Source organism: Schistocerca nitens, chromosome 3, assembly GCF_023898315.1.
Source record: "Schistocerca nitens isolate TAMUIC-IGC-003100 chromosome 3, iqSchNite1.1, whole genome shotgun sequence".
Classification (NCBI taxonomy): domain Eukaryota; kingdom Metazoa; phylum Arthropoda; class Insecta; order Orthoptera; family Acrididae; genus Schistocerca; species Schistocerca nitens.
Genome location: NC_064616.1, coordinates 570,956,332 through 570,980,127, shown reverse-complemented (window position 1 = coordinate 570,980,127; position 23,796 = coordinate 570,956,332). Strand labels below are relative to the sequence as shown.

General features: G+C 40.4%; 1 protein-coding gene across 1 annotated transcript in view; it reads left to right on the top strand.

The window, feature by feature from the left end:
• The window catches only part of LOC126248477 (ATP synthase mitochondrial F1 complex assembly factor 1), a 66,882-nt gene that overhangs the window by 26,837 nt on the left and 16,249 nt on the right, over positions 1–23,796 (top strand). The window contains exons 4-5 of the mRNA XM_049949493.1: positions 19,194–19,292; positions 19,856–19,951. Of these exons, the coding sequence (XP_049805450.1) occupies positions 19,194–19,292; positions 19,856–19,951 (195 nt within the window). The remainder of the gene's footprint in view (positions 1–19,193; positions 19,293–19,855; positions 19,952–23,796) is intronic.

The following is a 23,796-nucleotide window of genomic DNA, read 5'->3' as shown; positions in this document are numbered from 1 at the left end:
AAGTGATGCACTTCTGTTTGACAGCAAGTGCTTTTGTTCACCTACCCTTGCAGACGAGGTTCAGTGGGAAGTTGTTCAGAACTCCAGTTGAGCAACCACATTCCAGTTTACCTCTCAGAAAGGCTTGTTCTAAAAAGGAAACTACCAAAATTGTTCTTCAGTGCAACAAACTGATTATTGTTCAGATAGTAAGATTTGAACACTGAGACAGTGACCAGGACAACATCACAAGTGTGGATCACTTTTCTGCTGAAGTATCCATCCCATACTCTTCAGGATAGTAAAAGAGGCAGACTGTACCATAGTGGAATAAAGAGTGTCGCTCTGCAACCTAGACAGTGTAAATGGTCCGCCTAAGTCGTTGATATCTCTAGTTGCTGTAATCGCACTGTTTCACTCCAATTTATGGAGCTTGTTAGCACTTGATGTTAGGTTGGCGCCATTACAATGTATTGTATTGTAGTAATCGCTGCTGCTTGCTGGATCGCTGCTGTGTCTCGATGCTGATGCTGGCTCTAAATCTGGTTGTCTAGGGTAAACACATGAGGTCCCGTGTTTTTCATGTGCTTTTGATGATAAAGGACGAGCGAAACCAACACGTATGTAAACATCAAACATTTATTACTTTGGTGGCCATATTAATTCCACTGTCCACCAAAGACCATAACACAACACAAAGTAGTACTTCCTTTACAAGTTCTTTGCATTGTTTTTCCATCCCAAACAATAACACAGAAACACACTTCACCAAAGTGACATTCCGACTGCCCCGACTGCCTCCGACTGCCTCTCGACCCTTCTCGCTGCTTGTATTTATAACATTGTCAAAGAACTACTAAAAAGAGATATAGTTTATAAGTCACATGTACATCTGTTATCATAATTTGTGCAGAAAAGTTATTAATTTGCATCGAGTGACATAATTTAACATGTTATTAAAATGAAAGACAGATTTGTTGACTTGACAGAATAATTCTTTGTTACAAAAAGGCTGTTTTTTAGAAGTTTGTCAATTGACTTCTCTAATTTGCATAAATAAGTAAGTAACATGAATTATGAAGAATTACATTGGTTTTCGTCTAAAATAGGATTGATTACGTGAATACTGAGTGAAAACGCTCCTAGTGAACAAATAGGTTTCACTGGGTGATTTTTATTTAAGGAGATCCAAAATACCTAAGTTGGCCACTATTTTTCGTACTTCATATTAATTATTTAAGATGAACTTAGTGTTTTTACATGATGACATTTGCTGTATCAGTGATCAAGTGATATAAACTTTTGTGTGGGTCAGTTATTCAGTATAATTTAATGGGTTGACTGTTTATGGAGACATGTTGTGCAATCATTGTTAACATACACAATAACTTTTCTATAATCATAACTACTCATTAAACTGGTTGAATTTGGAGGGTATCGCATACTTCGGGAAAGTAAAGCCTTTAATATGTTCCGTTACAACAGGTATGTGGCATTGCAAAGGTAAAAGTTCTGACCATGAGAAGAGAACCTGGAAGGGTACCTACGTGCAATGTTCATATTACTCTGTGTCTCCATGAAGAAAGTTTGTCAAATTGTTATAAACTGATTTACAGGTGTTGATCTAATACTGTGTGCTACATACTTTTTTTTTGTTAACATTGACTTTTTCTGCATTTATTGTCTCTATCAACCCCCACCCCCCTCAATGACCAGTTCCAGTTCTCTCAAGAAATATCCTTTACAAGTAGGTTCTTCCATCATCCCAACACAAATATGGCATATACAACAAAACTACAGAACATTCTCACTGCCAACTTTGACCTTATGATGTCACAACAGTGGCTTTACTTTATGAAAAGCATGGCACACATTATAGTCCATGATGTACCAACAAAGATAACAGATGTTCAATGTGCAGACACAGTAAATGCCCAAAGTGGCAGTAATACTCAGAACAGAAGTTCAGGAAAGACAATGTAAGTCACTGGTGAAAGTTTACATGTTAAATGAGTCACACAGATAGACTGAGAGTATGAGAGATGGAAAGAGACTTTTCTGCATGGGATTATGCTTGTACCAGTAGGGAATAGATTTGGAACCATTTTTTATATTATAGTGAATAATCGCGGTGTCCTGAAATTTCACATACGTCTGTATGCTAATCTGGCACTGACTCTCACTGAGGTCTGGGCGTGGTGATAGCTACCTGGGGACGAAGATTTTGGGGTGGGCTGTGCTATGTAAAGATTGGCATATGAACATAACATGATTACACAAACTAATTAACAGTTTGAAAAACTGCTAGGTAGGCTTTTGATAATTTAGATGTAGGTTAAGGTAGTAATTTGGTTTACAAAATACGTGGTGACTTAACAAAATGTAAAAGTTTGTGGAACCCATTTATATGTCTGCATTGGGAATAACCCATCTTAAAATTTATGATGAACTATACAATTTCTTAATTAATGGCTTAATTACTTAGCAAAGGGCGTCATTTAATTCATAAAAATTAGGCGACAAAAGTGCAGTGGTAAAAGCTGGAATGTTAACATGTACAGTGGCTAAATCTGAAGTGGAAAATCTAAGTGTATCCGAAATTTTACATTAATTATCTGGTACGTTTATTAGTTTCAGGAAAATCAAGTCTGGATGCCAGTCTTTTAATGAGTGGTGTCAATATGTCCAAAACAATGTATTAGTTCACTCAGAAGCTGATATTGCGTAGTGTAGTAATAAGTTTATAGGCAGCTTCTATCATTTCACTCATAAATATACGGAGAGACACACGAACTTGAGTTATCAAGATTTATTCACTTGCTTAATCAGAATGGAGCTTGACAACCAAAGTAAACAGAGAAATGTCAATCTAGAACTAAGACTAAACATAACAATGCAAACTGAGCCAGTTGGCCAAAGAATATGCACTCTCAATCACTTTTCGAATTTGGCATTCCCCCCTTAGTATAGCAGAGCTCCAGTGATGTGCGAGTATTTATTTTGTACCTGTCAACCCTCCCTTGTATAGGTTGCTGGCATCTTTGCTGCTTCCTGCAGGCTTGTTTGCTGAGTCAAGGATGCTGCTGCTGTTGGCTGACCAGTACCACAATCCAGATGACTCGAAGTCGCTGATGTAGTATTAGAGGTATCTTCATGTTGTGCGGATACGTCTGGCGTTAGAAAATATGCCTGTTTTACCTGTTCCCATGACACTGCCATTGACATGTCATTGCACATTATTTGCACTATATGTACCTCACATTTTAGCTCCTGGAAAGGTCCAGAGTGTGGTGGTTGCATTGGCGAGCATACCACGTCTGTTCGAAGCATCACATTTGAGCTTGTTTTAAGGTCCTTGTGAATGAACACACACTGTTCTCTGCTGCTGAAAGATGCAGCTTAGCCATTTAGAGCTTGACATGTTGCAGCATATAGCCCTGGTTCCATTTGTGTTTGTTTGCCCCAATGGTGGATCCTAAGGAGTTAGTGGGTACAGAGACAGCACACAAAATAATAAGGTGCACACGTAGTGTTTAAGAAACTTCTTTTACTTAACTTGAATAACAGCAAGTCCAGAGCACAGCCCAAAGTAAGTCCTTGAGATAGGCCAGTTCGATATCTACAATAACAACATATACTAAATGACAATGCATGGCCTACATAGGCAGAACTGAACTGACTGCCAGTCTAGACTTGTGTGCAGCATCCTTTATGTTTGCTCTGTGGCAACACTGGCCACATGGAATGAGGAGGGTGTGTCATGGAGCCAGCCGCAGATTGGCAGTGAAATCACACGGGCTACCACAAACTTCTATATGTGGACTGGCACAGCATGGTATGAATAGCACATACCATAATCTGCATTGATTTTCCCGGAAAAAAAAAAAATCTCTGAGAACAAGTGCAACATCTCTCCATAAACCATCTTTGCAGTAGATGCTCCAATTTCTGATTTAAGGGCTGTATAAAGTTGCAGCATTTTGGTGCACTGGATATATGACACTGGTAAAAGTTGACAATCCCCAGGAATCTTTTTAATTTCTGGTAATACATCAGCAGAGGAATGGTCTTAATGACCTCTGTATTTTCTTAGAGAGGACAAATACTGGCAGCTGAGACAGTACGACCGAGAAATGTCAATTTGTTTTTGACGCAGAACACTTTTTTTCCTCATTTGTCACCAGGCCATATTTATATATACTGTCGAACATTGCCTTAAGCTGTTTGTTGTGTTATTCAGCTGCCTTTGAAAATATCAAAATATCATGGTAGTTGAAGCAGAAATCTGAGCCCCTTAGTATTTCTCTACGAACCTCTGCCGTGACTGAGCTGCATTCTTTAAACCAAATGGCATGATAGGTATCCGAAAAGACTAAAAGGCATTATTACGAAAGGAATATTTTCTTCTGCAACTTGAGCCTGGTTATAAGCCTCCTTACAATCCACCACACTGAATATTGTAGCTCTGGCTAAAACTTTCATGAAACCCCTTAGGGTAGAAATGGGATAGCAGATGGGGATTGTTTGTGGATTTAGAGTGCGGTAATCTCTACAGGGCCTCCAGATGCCGTCTTTCTTTTTAGCTAGGTGTAACAGTGATGCCTGTGGGCTGTGGGATCTTCATATGATCTCTTCAAATTCTGCTTTTGCTATTGAGAAATGGTTGGGTGCTAATACAGAGTGAAACAGTGACTTCGCATTGTCACGTTGCGTGAAGTCTGGCCGTCTGGAAACTGGTTAGCTGGGTGTTGTCTTAATGTGATGCACCATGGTATACAATACTTTCTGTGAAGTGGCTGACAACCTCTTGTCTAGCTTATGTACCAACCAAACTACTCAGTGAGGCCATGGAATTTTTAGCACTTCTGCCTGTAGTACCTATTACCACTTCACTGTACACCTTAATTCATACCATACTTAACTTTTCCAGTCCTTGGTGGGGTATGAAGTCTGCACCTAATATCAGTTCACTACCACCTGCCAGTGCGAACCTTTATTTGATCTTTTTAACAAAGCCCAGGTCCACTGTCGATTCACACTGACCATAAGTTGTGATGGGTGAGTTGTTAACTGCTGTAGGTTGAGGGTACACTCACCACTGCAGTCCATCTTTGTATCTGAGCCCGAATTAGTAAGGTAGCACTGATCTGTGTTCCTGTCTTTTACATACAAATGGCATGATAATGTCAGCAAGCACACTTGCTTTGCTGTATGGGTGGATGTGGTTGATCTGATGCAAATAACGTGGCTGATTGTGAGTGCTGGGTCTTGGCTATTTCTGATAACATCGCTGTTGGTATTTGCGGGAGTAGTGACAACTCCCTCATTAACGCTTTGGCACCTTTGTGGAACTTTATGACCTGTTGTGCCTACTGTAGGCTGCTGGGGCCTGGAAATTCAAAGCGAGATGTGCATCTCGTGGCCTGATCACCATGGCCGTCTGTTTGATTCTGATGACTGGATGGATACCCCCCTTCTTTACCTTTTCTTGTGCGGGTCCACTTATTCATTTCAGACTTCTGAACTGGTTATTCATGATCATCTGTTGCTCATGTCGTATAGCTGCAGTATCCCAAGTGTTGATGTCGCTACCACCTGTTTCGCTGCTGAGGTACTTGTTTGCTCCACTATAGTGTGCACCTTGTCTGCTACTGCAAGAACAGAATTGATATCACACTTCCCACGCGTCACCACTGCCATTTTCACTGAAAGTGATAGTTGTATTAGCCGTATGTGCTGTAGTGTTTCATCGCACATTGCTTCCTCTTCCACAGTGATCCTCAGATGTTGCCAGAGTTCAGATGGTGTTCTATTGCTGATACACTTGATCTGAATTACTTGTTGCATTTGTTGGTTCAACAAATCCGTCTGACTAGTGTCTCCTTCAAGTGAGGATGTTTTCAACATAATATCAAACACCATGTTGACAGCTTGGGCATCAAAGCTGTTAACCTCTACAGGAAACATGGAATAATTGCTAGTAATGCTATTTTGTATAAAAACCAAATCCAGCATTGTGAACCACAGCTCAAGTTTCTCCGACAGGAATGCTGGTGTTTGTGTTTTTATCTTCGTAGTGGAAACCACATTAGACTCAGCGGGCAAACTGTCTGTCATACTCAACACCTGTTCGTATAAATTCATCTCATCTCGATTTTGCAGATCCCTAATCTGTTTCTGCAGGTCCTCTTCTAGGCATAAGGGCTGCCCTTCTATCTGACTTCACGCAACATGACAATGCGAAGTCACTGTTTCACTCTATACGTTGCTTCAGGTGTCTCCTGTCTTTTGTAATTTTGGGGTCACCAATTTATAGACAGCGTCCATCATTTCAGTCATAAATATGGAGAAACACACACAAATTTGAGTTAAAAAGATTTAATTACTTGATTGTAGAATTTTGGAACATGTATTATGTTCGACTATAATGACTTTTCTGGAGACTAGAAGTCTACTCTGTAGGAATGAGCATGGGTTTCGAAAAAGACAATCGTGTGAAACTCAGCTCGCGCTATATGTCTACAAGACTCAGAAGGCCATAGACACGGGTTCCCAGGTAGATTCCGTGTTTCTTGACTTCCACAAGGCGTTTGATACAGTTCCCAACAGTCGTTTAATGAACAAAGTAAGAGCATATGGACTATCAGACCAATTGTGTGATTGGATTGAAGAGTTCCTAGATAACAGAACGCAGCATGTCATTCTCAGTGGAGAGAAGTCTTCCAAAGTAAGAGTGATTTCAGGTGTGCCGCAGGGGAGTGTTGTAGGACTGTTGCTATTCACAATATATATAAATGACCTTGTGGATAACATCGGAAGTTCACTGAAGCTTTTTGCGGATGATGCTGTAGTATATCGAGAGGCTGTAACAATGGAAAATTGGACTGAAATGCAAGAGGATCTGCAATGAATTGACGCATGGTGCAGGGAATGGCAATTGAATCTCAATGTAGACAAGTGTAATGTGCTGCGAATACATAGAAAGAAAGATCCTTTATCGTTTAGCTACAATATAGCAGGTCAGCAACTGGAAGCAGTTAATTCCATAAATTACCTGGAAGTAGGCATTAGGAGTGATTTAAAATGGAATGACCATATAAAATTAATCGTTGGTAAAGCAGATGCCAGACTGAGATTCATTGGAAGAATCATAAGAAAATGCAGTCCGAAAACAAAGGAAGTAGGCTACAGTACACTTGTTCGCCCACTTGAATGTTGCTCACCAGGGTGGGATGCGTACCAGATAGGGTTGATAGAAGAGGTAGAGAAGATCCAACAGAGAGCAACGCGCTTTGTTACAGGATCATTTAGTAATCGCGAAAGCATAACAGAGATGATAGATAAACTCCAGTGGAAGACTCTGCAAGAGAGATGCTCAGTAGCTTGGTACGAGCTTTTGTTGAAGTTTCGAGAACATACCTTCACCGAGGAGTCAAGCAGTATATTGCTCCCTCCTACGTATATCTCGTGAAGAGACCATGAAGAGAAAATCAGAGAGATTCGAGCCCACACAGAGGCATACCGACAATCTTTCTTTCCACAAACAATACAAGACTGCAATAGAAGGGAGAACCAATAGAGGTAGTCAAGGTACCCTCTGCCACACACCGTCAGGTGGCCTGCGGAGTATGGATGTAGATGTAGATGTAGATTGATCAGAAGCAGAGAACTGTCGAACTAGAACTAAAAGTAAAAATAACGATGCAACTATGGCCAATCGACCAAAAAATAATGTGTGTGTTCTCAATCACTGTCTGAAATTGGCATTTCCCACAAGTTCAGTGCATAATATCATTTATTAACCTGGCTTCTAGTGAAACTAGATACACTAATGGGATCAAAGCATTGAAAATAATAGCCTGAATGATAAATCCAGATGAGCCAAAGTCTGATTTATGTTTTGGTAGATTCAGGTACATATTTCGTATTGACTGCATAAATAAATGAAAAATGAGTAAAGAAAAATATTAATTGTTAAAGTGCACGTCATTTACGATGGCGGCCGAGTTTAGGTTCATTCTGCGCATCTAACGTCACAAAACACAGTCAGCCAATGAACAGAGACCGATTGCAGTGCAGAGCACGGGCGAGTGTCTTCAGTTTTAGAAACGTTCAGTGATAAATAAAGTAATTGAACAAAAGCAATGTCTTGATAGCAGACTTTCTTTTATAGAAATTTTGGAGAAAGCATTCTTTATACCAAATGCTTCATATTCTATTAATTAATTAAACCAAATAAGCAATAAGCCTCCTAATTCAGGCTATAGCAAGGAAAGGTGTTCGTATCATTCTCACGAACCGCTTTTTCGTAATAAAGAACAGCGGTAATTGTTTATTTCCTATTGTACTTCGACGAAACGTGAATAATCCATAGTCATGCCAACAGTGTTTGTCGGTATTTGGTGTGATATTTGAGTCTTCCAGGTGCTCTGTTGAATGACGAGTTGCGTTAGTGTAATGGTTAAGGTGAATGGCTGCTAAGCGAAAGGTTCCGAGTTCAGACTGTGTTCGGTGCTTAATATTTTCTTTATTTAAAAACAATATCGAAGTGTCTTCATAAATTTTATTCGTTTGAATGTAATTTTTTGAAATTCTCGTGCGTTGTCTCTTCATAATAAGTTTTCGGTTTTTCTAATTTTGTCCTCCAGTATTTCTTTTCACAGCAATTAAAAACAATAAAAAGGCACACATACAATATTCATGTTATCTGTTTTGTTTGTATATCTTCTCTTCCGCAATCGCTGTTTTACTATTTATTTTGAGATATTTCTTTTGAGACAGTATTAAAAGTATTATTTAGAGCAGAATTTCAGCTCGTACATTGCCGAGCTACTTGATTGTCTGACGCAATTCTTTGCTTCGCTGCTTTGGCAACATCATATTCAATGTTTTCGTCGACTGATCAATGTTTTGGCAAGTATTTGCTGTCCGTTGTGACAAACACACATTGTTTGCGCACTGCGCCTCACTGACAATATATTTTAGTTTCTGTGTTTTATTACATCCACAATTCAGTTTTGTGTACTTCGCCAACTTTGTTTTAATCAGAATGTTTTAGAAAAAAGCGAAATGACTGGTATAAATAAAAGTTTTATTGCTGTCGTTAAAGATGGAATATTCCCCAATTTATAAACACTGTTTATGTTATAAAGGGTGTTCATTTTAACTGGGGACATTGAAATGTCATGAAAATGACGCACAGAGCCAAAAGAAATCCTAATGAATATTAGTTCCTCTGGGAAGGGGACATCCAATTATAACAAATTTGACCACAAATTCGGCAGATTTGGTATCATTTGATGACCCCCCCCCCCCGCACCCACCTCGGAGACAAACAAATTTTAGTTATAAATTTGTTCGATCCGATGTGTAGTTTTTCGGATATTTCAAAGTCTCCATTTAAAATGAAAACTCTGTATAGTTGGAACCATGAACGACTGCGGTCGATTTAAGGCTCGTTCTATGCACCTGACGTCACACATCCACTGACAGCGAATGAAGTTTTCTGAGCGGTCTGCTGTGAATATCTTGGCGAGTGTGAGTGTTAAATGTGGTTGTAGTTATTATTTGGTGAATTTTTATCTCATTTGTTGCAAGTTGTCATGGCTGATAATGGTGGTAAGCGACAAACTCTCCATAAACAGGCGATGGACATAATTTACAGGATACACGCTTTTTTCAAGCGCGAAGCAGAAAACGGTGGACCTATCACAGACGTCGCCAGATCTCAGGAACGCACTGCAGAAGCGACAGGCGTTAGCTTGATAACCGTTCGAGGACTGTAACCAATTTAGATAATTTCGACAAAGATGTTCTAAGATGAGAAGTGCTCAACATGTACAACACAGGCGAATTTCCTGCTGTAAAAAAAAATCACTGTGAAAATGCGTGAAACCATAAATTTTAAAGGTAGCATGACTTCAGTGAATAGAATACTTAAAAACATTGGATTCAAATATGTAGATACAAATGACGGAAGAAAGTTTTTAATGGAACGTAGTGATATCGCTGCTTCAAGGACACAGTTTTTAAGACGTATTATTGAAGTAAGAAAATCCGGAAATAAGAACATTTTTTTCTTGGACGAAACATGGATAAACCAAAATCACACAAGGAAAGCTTGTTGGAAAATGAGTGATGGTTCGGGTGGGTTTAAACTACCAGTTGGTAAAGGTGGACGAATAATTGCGCTTCATGCTGGTTCTGCTTCTGGATTCATTCCAGAAAGCAAATTAGTGTTCCGAGCAAAAAAGAGCAATTCAGGGGATTATCATTCCAAAATGAACTCAGAGACATTTAAATTGTAGTTTAGGAATCAGTTTCTCCCTTACTTGCCTGCAAACTCGGTCATTGTAATGGACAATGCGAGTTTTCACTCTGTTGTTGTTGACAAGACACCCACAACAAGTACAAGAAAAGCTGATATCATGTTGGGGCTTGCAAGTAAAAATATACCACATACTGCCAACCAAACTCAAGCTGAAATGTTGAATCTTGTAGCGCTCCATAAGCCTCGCACAAGTTTATGAAATCGATTGTATTGCACAGGAACATGGACACATCATTTTGCGTTTGCCACCGTATCACTGTCAATACAATCCGATAGAGTTAATTTGAATTTGGGCACAAGTGAAACGGTATGTTGCAGAACGAAACGTGACATTTAAAATTGCTGATACAGAAAGGCTTTTGCATGAAGCACTTGACAGAATTACTCCTTCAGCATGGGCTGAATGTGTTCAGCATGCACAAAGGCTACAGGAGGAGGACATGGACAGGGAAATTGTAATTGACAATCGGCTTGAACCCATCGTCATCACTCTAAGACCTGATGATTCGGACTGCAACACTTACTACAGCAATGCAGATGACAATCGCAGCGATTGACAACAATGAAAGGTGAGGCACATACGGTACACAATAATACTCATGTTCTCTTTTTTGTTTTTGTTCCACAGTCGCAGTTTTACCAATGGTATTGAAATATATTTCTCTTCTGCAAATGTAATAAGCGTCTTATTTAGACAAGACGCGTTTTCCTCTTTTGAAGCATCTTCAGTGGACAGTATTTTGTCTTCTCCATTGCCAAGTCACCTTTCGTAGTTTTGTGCTGCGGTAACACAATATTCAACGTTTGTGTCGGCTGATCAGTGTTTTAGCAAATAAATGCTGTTTGTGTGTGCCATACACAAAAATTATATTTGACATAGCTCAGAGCACTCCACTGATACACAGTATATTCAAGTCCTAATGTTTTTGTAAGTCCACAGTTTTGTTTAATGTATTTTGTCTACTTCCTTTTGATTGATTGAAATGCTTTAAAATAAAGCCAAACGTGCCCGGTGTAAATAAAACTTTTGTTACACTCGTGAAAGACGGAATATTTCTCAATATTACATACAACACCTATCTGGTACTTAAATTAAATGAGATATTGTTATACAGTAAATTTTATATGAAATTTAGGTATCTTGTCCACATTTCATTTTCAACATTGTGGCAACTAAAATCGACCATACGTAAAGTATACGCAATGGACTTTTACCTCTGCAAACTCTTCAAAATTTCGTGCAATGGTTTACTACATTTAATGCTGCACAATAACTCCGTTGAACATCGAAACAAAATTAAGTCATTTATGGGGGGAAGGTATCAGTCAAGATGTGTAAAAATCAAATTTTTGGGCCAAATAGTTTTTGTGAAATCGAAAAATAAACTGTGTCAAAGCAGTAGGAACACCATATGTCTGCACAGGCGAGCAGTGCAATGATGACAAAATCGCACACAGTGCGGAATGCAGGGAGCACGTCTCTTTAGCAGCGAAAGGGTTAATGCGGCCGTGGTAGCTTTACTTCATAAACTGCGCGCTGCCACCTAAACTAAGTTTGCGAACTATACTATACTATGGCGCTGCTTCTCTTAGCACGTGCGTCGTTTGCAACTGGCAACGCAGCTATCTCCCGCATCTAGGCAGGCATGCGCGAGCCGCCGAGATAAAAGAATTGAACTATAGCAGGAGTGCAATCATAGCAGGTGGTGTAGTTCCAGCTTGCTATGTTATAGCCTGCCAGTCTTTGTCATAGAAAGGGCAAAGGCTCAGTGAAAAATTAAAGAATGTAGAAAGGAGTCATGACAAGAGTTTCTGAATTTGATAAATCATTCATTCTGGATACTTGAGTATGAGTTTCGGTCATAAAGATTTATGGAAGGAATGGTAGCATTACAGTAGCAGTTGTGCAGCAAAATTGTGTACTTACAGCATTGCCAAGCATTATTGTGCAGATAGTGATGGATTATTTTTATACTGTAATGTCTACCACAAGATAAGATTCTACCTGCAAATATCATTGTGTAGCTGTGAAGAATGGGAGAGCAGATTTAGAAAGTCCACTACACAGATTTATAATCACTCATTTTCCATGAGGGAGTTAGAATCTGCCTTGTTTGTAGCAAAGAACTGAGAGACTGACCCAGACAGATTATGTATGAAATACCACTGCTGCTGCTGAGCCCCAATTCAAGAGAAATCCTCCTAGAACTTCTTAACCTGCTTAGGTCAATATCCCAGTTCCAGGAGTGAAGCTGTCTTGAGCATCTCCTAAAGTGAGGGCAGGATTGTTGCTGCACAAATGTTGATTCCACTGGCACCTCCGATTTTTCATGTGATCCTTCCTAAATGATAGGTATTTTACATACAGAATAGGGTGTACCTACTGAGAGCATTTTTTTTGCAGAATAATGTTGTCTGCAAGGCATTATTTTACTTGTTACCCTTTTTGCTGTTTCATGCAATAGTATTTCATCCATAACAAAAGTCTTGTTTAGTTATTTCTGTATGGGGAAGGTTTTTCTATTTTCTGCCCATACTCTGTCTTGCAACTACTTGTCATTAACTTCAGCCGACACTCAAGAGGCCAAAGAAATGTGCAGAGAATACTGATTTCAAGTTTTCTGCAGACAAAAATGTATGCATCAATTTCAATTGCTCACATTGTGTTTTTAGTATCCCTCTTGCCTTTAAGAATGCAATGTTAAGGGGGGTAGGATGTCAAACAGGCCGACTTGGAGCAGGAGAACATCACAGAACATTTTAATTTCCAGTGTCTATACTTTTACAAATAAATTCATAAAACTTTGTCAGCATCACCAGGAAGGATTCAGGATTCACACCCATTGCAGTGGAAATTAGAAAACATAACAAAATAAATTTTTTTACGTGCAAAATTTCATCATTTTTTTCACTTACTAATGGCTGTATTTGTTGCTATAGGTACAATTTTCTTCATAAGTTAGAGAGATTCTTCGATGAATTTTGCACAGCATACATACCATACTTACAGGTGTATGAAACTCTAGAATTTATTTAATTTATGAAAAAAATGAATGAGCTGTTGTATTTTAAACTTCATGTTTAGAAAAAAACACAATTTTTATTGTTAATTACCTCAATTTTTACCACAGTTTTTAATAGATTTGGAAAATTCTAGAGTTTCATACACCTTTAAGTATGGTTATTATGCTGTGCAAAATTCATCGAAGAATCTCTCTTACTTATGAAGAAAAGTGTACCTTTAGCAACAAATGCTGCCATTAGCAAGTGAAAAAAATTATAAAATTTCGCATGTAAAAAAAATTATTTCGTTATGTTTTCGAACTTCCACTGCTAAGAGTGTGAATTCTGAATCCTTCCTAGCCATGCTGGCAAAGTTTTATAAATTTGTTTGTAAAAGTGGAAATTGTAATGTCCTGTGGTGCCTCTCCTGCTCCAAGTCGGCCCGTTTTTCGTCCTACCCCCCCCCCCCCCCCTTAATGCACTTTTCATTTTAGTGAGACTTGCTTGGCCACCATAATTGAAAGGCTTTACAGCTAGATCAGTGAGAATAACTGACATATTAAAATGCCTGAATGCCAAAACTGGGAGGCAGGCAGAAAACCTCTGTTCCAATTATAGAAACTTTGTTCATACCCACATCTGTTACAGCATATATTGATCTGCACTATTGTCACATCTAGAGATGTTAGATGCAGTCTGTCATGAGGGCATTAGGTTAGCTTCTCGATTTAGAGAATAAACTTCATTTGCAACCTCTGCATTGAGGCTGCAGCAGCTTCTTCCTCATGTGAAGTGGCTACAAATTCCATTCCATTTCATTGAGCTGCTGGTCACCTGAAGGTCAGTCTGTTGCCCATCTGTGTATGCAGCACTTGTATGTGTGACATCCAAATTATGTGTGCACATTTATGACTTGAACACTGCAGATTCTGACAGACTTAGATGTCACAGACACAAGGGTTCTAGCTTAGTACTGGAGTGGGTTTCATTTCTGGTTGTTTAAAAGACCCAGGATATTTTTAAACTTAATGAAGTTTGATAAGTCCTGTGCTTTATATTTAAAAAATGAAAATTTAAATGAGAACAATGATTTTAACATTATGTACACAGATGGGCCGAAGAAAGGTGATAACCTAAACTGTCCAGTCACTTTCTGTGATAATATGTTCTGGACTTATTTCCTGAAGGAATTTACTGCCTTAAACACTAAACACTGTAAAATCCTGTAGACACTGGAGCAGTTAAGATGTAATAGAGACACGAAATTTTTTATTTAGTCTGATTTCATAAATGGTGTATAGTTCCACCAGTACTTGTACTTAGCAACCGAAACTGTCTGTAGAATCCAGATCGCCATGTACCAGTTACAGCAGCTAGCAAAGGTAGTGGAAGTCTGCTGGGTAACTTGCTGTGTGGGGAACCAGGGAAATGAAATAGTGAATACAGTAGCGAAGAAGCCCTATGCGGAACTGACAATAGGGCAGTGCCCCCTGCACACTACTGCTGTGCTGATCGTCTTTATAGTGATACTCATGTGTAAGTGCTTGACTGGCTGTGAGTGAGATAAAGCTGCAACATATGAAGCCCACAAGACCACAATCAACCTCCATCCAGCCATGAAGAGCAGCTGAAATTTCTTTTTATGTGCTTGCATTTTGGTTGTTCTGCTTTAATGTATGGAACCAATGCTTGTAAACATACTCCCTTCAGTGAAACACATTTTACTGATAGTATTTTAGACACTGTCAGAATGGATACCCTTAGTTTAATTGAGGTCTTGCCTGCAATTTGAGATAATGACAGGAGGAATGTAGTTTGTATTTTAAACTGTTGTGAATTGTCAGAACTCTAAAAACATTAGGAGATTGAAAGTGCCACTGCGTTGAGGTTTCATCTTACGTGTTGCATAACCAACAAGCTACATACATCTGCACGTTTAATTTTACACAAATTCTCTAAGATTTTAGGTGTGTGTGTGTGTGTGTGTGTGTGTGTGTGTGTGTGTGTGTGTGAGTGAGAGAGAGAGAGAGAGAGAGAGAGAGAGAGAGAGAGAGAGAGTGAGTGAGTGAGTGAGTGAGTGAGTGTGTTTGCACCCAGACATTTTATGTAATATAGTGACTGGCTCTTACCTGTTTGGTTATTTATTTATTTTTGGGAGCTGCATACATCTACGAGACACTTCATGTGCAGAGTATTAATGCTGATTTGAGATACTAACTCAAAGTTTTTACAAGTTCTGGACTCATTCATCCAAAAACAATTTTGTACATATGCTGATGACCTCAGTGTTGTGCAAGCTAAACCTTAATAACACCACCACCATCACATGTGTGTGCACGTACGCCCCCCCCCCCCCCCCCCCCCCCCGACACACACACACGGCTACATTAAAAACCTTGGAAACAAAGCTATTCCCCAGATCACGTTGACATTTTATTTACATTATTACAGACACACAAAAGATGGAATGCCTATTATATTGATGTTTCCTTTGTACCAGGGCATTAATTTTTCACTTTGACTTCATATCCAGTGAATTAACCAAATGCTGATGGCAAACAAGTACTGTTTGCCCCACTGCTTCTGAGCCATTTTCAGAAGGGTGTAATAGGGAGAAAAAATAAGTAATCTTCAACTTGCACAATAAGTCAATAAGTGTGTGCTAAGAGGTGAGTGTGCACTTCACTACCTCTTTGTAATATTGGCAACAAACCAAGTTTGACTGTTTTGTGCTTCCACTTAACTGCATTAAAAGTGAGATACTGAGGCAGTGCACAGATAAATACTTTAACAAATGAAATTCCTCTATGGAGGAGTTGTGTAAAGACCAAGAATTGCTTCTTGACCCTTTATGTGCAGTGATTATGGTAATTTAAACACAGCACAACAAATGAAATACAACCGTCAACAATGACCCTATGGGTTCATTTACGTCATAATGAAATGATGTTGAAGTCAAGTGAGCACATTATTGTTGATGATAATAATAATAATGATGATGATGATGATGATGATGATGATGATGATATTCCTATTTCTACTGATATAGGATTGGAGAGTCAAGAAGTAAAGGAATGCATGAAGGTGCTAAGTTTAGTTTAAATTCCCAACCTCATTCCTTGTGTCTCATAATAGTATCTGCTACAAGACGGCTGTGTATCAGGCAGAATGAAATGGTGCAATGGTTAAAGTTTAATACTTGCTTTCAGTTGGAGGAGAATTCATCTCTGTTCCAACCATCTAGGTATCCCATGCTTTAACACAATATTACAAAAACTTCCAAGTGAGTGTGCATGCTGCCGCTAATGACCTCTTTAGTGGGATGTTGAACCCTAATCTTTCTTTTCCTTCCTTTGGCTGGCCACGGTGGCCGAGCGGTTCTAGGCACGTCAGTCCGTAACTGCGCTGCTACTACGGTCGCAGGTTCGAATCCTGCCTCGGGCATGGATGAGCGTGGTGTCCTTAGGTTAGTTAGGTTTAAGTAGTTCTAAGTCTAGGGGACTGATGACCTCAGATGTTAAGTCCCATAGTGCTCAGAGCCATTTGAACCTTCCTTTGTAGTGTGTGTGAAGAAGTTTTGCCTGCTAATAAGTATATATCTTCAACATCATTCCATCTGTTGTAAGAGTTATTACATCTTCTTTCTTTAAAAAAAAAAGGGGGGGGGGGTAACAGAAATAAAATGCTTGAAACAACATTTCAAAGAAGTGTAGCTTGAGATTGTTTTATATATGAAGCATTACAGTTTTGTATTTCCATTGCTTAAAAATTGAGCTTCTGTCTGAGTTCTAATGATTGTGCTGGCAGCTTCACGTTAAAACATAAACAAACAAAAAAGCACCCTTAGTATCTTTGTGACTGGGTTGTTGTTGTATTTCAGCTTAACTGCAATAAAATATTCTGTTGATCACCTGCATTTTAATTTGGAGGTGTGAATGAGAGTGATGTTTGTAAGTAAAGGATGGAAGAACAAAGCCCAGTAAAATCAGTTTCATAACAGAAGTGTTAACATAATGTTATAATTGATTTGAGCAGTTGGTTCAGTGACTCCACTTCTTAGACCTCCTTGCACAGTTGAGGCAAAATTTCCAGCAAATGGAGTGACACTGTTAAAAGTAAACTTCTAGTAACTTTATAATGTGTCAGTGAAAGGTAGCAGGCCGCTGTGGCTGAGCGGTTGTAGGCGCTTCAGTCCGGGACCGCGTGACTGCTTCGGTCGCAGGTTCGAATCCTGCCTCGGGCATGGATGTGTGTGATGTCCTTAGGTTAGTTAGATTTAAGTAGTTCTAAGTTCTAGGCGGGGGACTGATGACCTCAGATGTTAAGTCCCATTGTGCTCAGAGCCATTTGAACCATTTTGAGTGAAAGGAAACTGATGCAAAATGTTAATTAATGTAGCTAATTAGACACTATAGATTTCATGATGACTCAGGTACTGCTGTTATTACCTCATTGAAACCACTCACACTTTCCTTGACATTCTGCAATGCTGACAGCGATATGGGAAGCTGCAAACTGTTTCATGTTAAAATAATAGTGTTGCAGAACGCTAAGAAAATTATATTTTATTATTGTGATACACTGAAGTTCCAAAGAAACTGGTACAGCTACTTAATATCATGTAGGGCCCCCGCGAGCACCCAGAAATGCCGCAACATGACATGATAATGGACTCGACTAATGCCTGAAGTAGTGCTGGAGGGAACTAACACCACAAATCCTGCAGGGCTGTGCATACATTCATAAGATTAAGAGGGACTGAAGATCTCCTCTGAAAAGCACATTGCAAGACATCCCAGATATGTTCAATAATGTTCATGTCTGGGGAGTTTGGTGGCCAGTGGAAGTGTTTAAATGCAGAAGAGTATTCCTGGAGCAATTCTGGAAGTGTGGGGTGTTGCACTGTCCTGCTGGAATTGCCCAAGTCCATTGGAATGCACAAAGGACAAGAATGGGTGCAGGTGATCAGATAGGATGCTTACTTACGTGTCACTTGTCAGAGTCATATCTAGATGTATCAGGAGTCCCATATCCCTCCAGCTGCACATGCCCCACACCATTACTGAACCTCCACCAGCTCAAACAGTGCACTGCTGACATGCAGGGTCCATGTATTCAAGAGGTTGTCTCCATACCAATACTTGTCCATCCCCTCAATACAATTTGAAACGAGACTCGTCTGACCAGGCAACATGTTTCCAGTCATCAACAGTCTAATGTACATGTTGCGGGCTCAGGCAAGGTGTAAGGCTTTGTGTTGTGGAGTCGTCAAGGGTACATGAATGGGCCTGCAGCTCCAAAAGCCCATATCGTTTCGTTGAATGGTTCGCAGGCTGACACTTGTTGATGCCCCAACACTGAAATCCACAGCAATTTACAGAAGAGTTGCTCTTCTGTCACACTGAACGATTCTCTTTGGTTGCTGTCGGTCCCGTTCTTGCAGGAGCTTTTTCCAGTTGCAACGATGGCGGGATTTGATGTTCTATCAGACTCCTGATATTCACGATACGCTTGTGAAATGGCCGTACTGGAAAATGCCTGCTTCATCGTTATCTCGGAGATGCTGTGCCCCATTGTTCTTGCACCAACTATGACACCACGTTCAAGCTTACTTAAATCTTGATAACCTGCCATTATAGCAGCAGTAACCAATCTAACAACTGCGCCAGACACTTGTCGTCTTATATAGGCATTGCAGTCTGCAGCACCATATTCTGCCTGTTTACATATATCTGTATTTGAATATGCATGCCTATACCAGTTTCTTTGGCACATCAGTGTAGTTACTATGTTTTGTCAACACACCAAAATTTTTGGAGATAATTAATACTTTCATTTGAAATGATTTATCCAGTCAGTAACATACTTTCAATTGTTTCAGATTTGGGAGGATTACCACAAAACAAAGGAAGTGATTGCAGCTGTTATTCCGGTTGAGCTATATACAAAAATATATTCCAGAGGCAAGCAGTACCCAGTTGTAAGTAGGCGTGTTGTTAAAAGCTTCTTATTATCTGCTTTTAGACTGCTCAAACCGCCAGCCAGGGTGTTCACATGGGATGACATGTAGAAGGGGGAATATTCACTTTTCTGAATTTCAAACTGTGATACCACACTACATGTGTTAGTGTAGCACCCCCACTCCCGCCATCCCTCTCTTTCTTCCCCATCCCATTTCCCCTCCGCTCCCCTCCCCTTCCCCCATCCTATCCTATCCCCTCTCCATCCCTCTCCCCTCTGGCCCCTTTCCCCCATCTCACCCCTCTTCACCGCCCCCCCCTCTCCCCCCCCCCCCCCAGTTTAACAGTTTAATGTTATCTGTGTAACTGAATTAATGTGTATGGAAAGCTTCTAGAAGTACAGGCCAAATACAGAGTGACAGCAAGAGTGCTCATTAATTTTGGTACATGTATTTTTATTTTAGAGATGGCATAAGCGATAGGGAATGTTTATCTAGTAATACCAAATAAAATTGTCATTTTTTGTTATTTTTATGTATGAAATTAATTTAATGCTGAGAACTATATTACTTTCTTTTTGCAGTTTCTGTTTCCATTGCCACGTGGGCAGGGGTATGAGTTCATTGTATCAGAAATTTCTGAGCATGAAGTACATTTCACTCCATTGATTTCCTATCAGGTCAGTCCTTAAATAACTTACATTTGTTCTTTATGGGATGTGATTATGTGAAATTACTTAAATATGTATTTATTTACTATAACTCGTAGTATGATGGACATCTGCAATATGGCACAGACCTTGAGCTGCAGACAGGTACATAAGCAAATAGTTGATTATTGTAGTTCAGCTATAGAACTGGCATTGCTTGTCAGCTCTCACATGAATTATTGCTTTTCCTGGTGCCATTTATATTCCATCAAGGGCTTGCAAAGCAAATGTGGGGCATAACTTTTAAAGAGTATATAACTCTTTTTACATTTCAAAGCATGTCAGCAATGTAACATGCAGTTTCTTGATGTCTGTGATATACTGTTGGTATATATTGGTAAATCTTCAGAATGTTTCTAGGTGAGGGTAGTACCACATCCTGAAATTTATTGTGAAAACTTTTATTTTTTATACGGCCTTATATGGTTTATTTTTGTTATGTATGTAAACCAGAACCATGTTTGCAATGAACTTACATACATGTATGTGAGTTTTGCATTAACACACTGTGACTTGCAGTATTATCTCCTTGTGATTCAAGTTTTTCATTTGCTGATATACTTAATTGAAAATTCTTCCTAATTTGCTGTGGGTATATTTCCTTTGTATCACTTTGACTTTTATATTATGTGTCAACCAAATCTGTAGCTGAGGTTGCTCACACACACCTGTGTGGTGGGTGGCACTCGTCTTAAAGATAAACCAGTTTGAATCCTGGTGGTGGAACATTTTCACTGTCAGTACTTAGCTGGAAAGGGGAGGAGAGGTGGTGATCACTGGTCTTAGAGCCAATCCTAGATTAATTTCCAAACGTCCCTGCAGTTTCTCATGAAGTGAGGTCATGTGACACTGTTTATGGTGATCTGTCTGTTGGTTGGGGATGTGAAATTCGGTAGTTCTCTAGGTGTTATTCGAGAGGAGTGGTCTATGTGCCAGCCCTGCATTTCATCCTCTCGCTTCCCATCACCCCTGCCGCCGTTGGATAAGCAGCTGCCAGCAGAAAGTCATGTACTCCTAGCTCACTTATTTGTTACATAGTTTAATTCTTAATTTCTTTGCGTGTTTTTGGTACTTGCATTGTTTAATTCATAAATTTTGGGTGTATTATAGTATTTGAAAGTTGTAGCATCGCGTTTTAGTACCTGAATAGTGTAAAATCGCATAGTCTCCTTCCGCCGCCGAGCAGTGTGTCAGCAGTGCGCAAGTAGCAGCATTACTGCATTTACTAGGCAATCTTGTATTTTAATAACCATTTAAATTTTGTGTTGATTTGTTTGTGCTCTCTGTAGATTAGTTCAGATGTTCTTTGCACAACAGTTTTTAGCATCGATAGGGACTGCAACTGCTGTGTTCGGATGCAGGCTGAGTTGGCATCCCTTTGCTCCCAGCTTCAGGCAGTGTTGGCTTTGGTCACACAGCTTGAGGCTGTTGCCAATGGGCATCACTGTGGGGGTCCGGATGGGGGTTTGTCGGGGACGGCCAGCTCGTCCCACGCATCCCCTGATTGGACTACGACTGTGGCTGCCTGGGATACTGCCCACATTGAGGCTCACCTGTGGTAGAGTGGGAGGTCGTCTCGAGGTGTGGCAGGGGGCGAAAGACATTCCGGAGGGCTGAACGGAAGGCTTCTCCAGTTTGTCTGACGAACCGCTCTGTCTCGGACTGATACTGATCTTCAGCCGGACATGGCTGCTTGTCCTTGTCAGGTGCGTAATGGGGCCCCTTAGGGATATGGCAGCAAGAGAGGGGAAGAAAACCAATGTGCACTCTTTGTGCATACCGGGGGGAGTCATTCCAGATGTGGAAAGGGTCCTTCCGGATGCCATGAAGGGTATAGGGTGCACCCATCTGCAGGTGGTCGCTCATGTTGGCACCAATGATGTGTGTCGCTGTGGATCGGAGGAAATCCTCTCTGGCTTCCATCGGCTATCTGATTTGGTGAAGACTGCCAGTCTCGCTAGCGGGATGAAAGCAGAGCTCACCATCTGCAGCATCGTCGAAAGGACTGACTGCGGACCTTTGGTACAGAGCCGAATGGAGGGTCTGAATCAGAGGTTGAGACGGTTCTGCGACCGTGTGGGCTGCAGATTCCTCGACTTGCACCATAGGGTGGTGGGGTTTCGGGTTCCGCTGGAGAGATCAGGAGTCCACTACACGCAGCAAGCGGCTACACGGGTAGCAGAGGTTGTGTGGCGTGGACTGGGCGGTTTTTTAGGTTAGATGGCCTCAGGCAAGTACAGAAAGGGCAACAGCCTCAAAGGGTGCGGGGCAAAGTCAGGACATGCGGGGACCAAGCAGCAATCAGTATTGTAATTGTAAACTGTCGAAGCTGCATTGGTAAAGTATCGGAACTTCAAGCAGTGATAGAAAGCACCGAAGCTGAAATCGTTAAAGGTACAGAAAGCTGGCTGAAGCCAGAGATAAATTCTGCCCAAATTTTTACAAAGGCACAGACGGTGTTTAGAAAGGATAGATTGCATGCAACCGGTGGTGGCGTGTTTGTCGCTGTTAGTAGTAGTTTATCCTGTAGTGAAGTAGAAGTGGATAGTTCCTGTGAATTATTATGGGTGGAGGTTACACTCAACAACCGAGCTAGGTTAATAATTGGCTCCTTTTACCGACCTCCCGACTCAGCAGCATTAGTGGCAGAACAACTGAGAGAAAATTTGGAATACATTTCACATAAATTTTCTCAGCATGTTATAGTCTTAGGTGGAGATTCCAATTTACCAGATATAGACTGGGACACTCAGATGTTTAGGACGGGTGGTAGGGACAGAGCATCGAGTGACGTTATACTGAGAGCACTATCTGAAAATTACCTCGAGCAATTAAACAGAGAACCGACTCGTGGAGATAACATCTTGGACCTACTGATAACAAACAGACCCGAACTTTTCGACTCTGTAAGCGCAGAACAGGGAATCAGTGATCATAAGGCCGTTGCAGCATCTCTGAATATGGAAGTTAATAGGAATATAAAAAAAAGGGAGGAAGGTTTATCTGTTTAGCGAGAGTAATAGAAGGCAGATTTCAGACTACCTAACAGATCAAAACGAAAATTTCTGTTCCGACACTGACAATGTTGAGTGTTTATGGAAAAAGTTCAAGGCAATCGTAAAATGTGTTTTAGACAGGTACATGCCGAGTAAAACTGAGAGGGACGGGAGGAACCCACCGTGGTACAACAACAAAGTTAGGAAACTGCTGCGAAAGCAAAGAGAGCTTCACTCCAAGTTTAAACGCAGCCAAAACCTCTCAGACAAACAGAACCTAAACGATGTCAAAGTTAGCGTAAGGAGGGCTATGCGTGAAGGGTTCAGTGAATTCGAAAGTAAAATTATATGTACCGACTTGACAGAAAATCCTAGGAAGTTCTGGTCTTACGTTAAATCAGTAAGTGGCTCGAAACAGCATATCCAGACACTCTGGGATGATGATGACATTGAAACAGAGGATGACACGCATAAAGCTGAAATACTAAACACCTTTTTCCAAAGCCGTTTGACAGAGGAAGACCGCACTGCAGTTCCTTCTCTAAATCCTCGCACAAACGAAAAAATGGCTAACATCGAAATAAGTGTCCAAGGAATAGAAAAGCAACTGGAATCACTCAACAGAGGAAAGTCCACTGGTCCTGACTGGATACCAATTCGATTCTACACAGAGTACGCGAAAGAACTTTCCCCTCTTCTAACAGCCGTGTACCGCAAGTCTCTAGAGGAACAGAAGGTTTGAAATGATTGGAAAAGAGCACAGGTAGCCCCAGTCTTCAAGAAGGGTCGTCGAGCAGCTGCGCAAAACTATAGACCTAT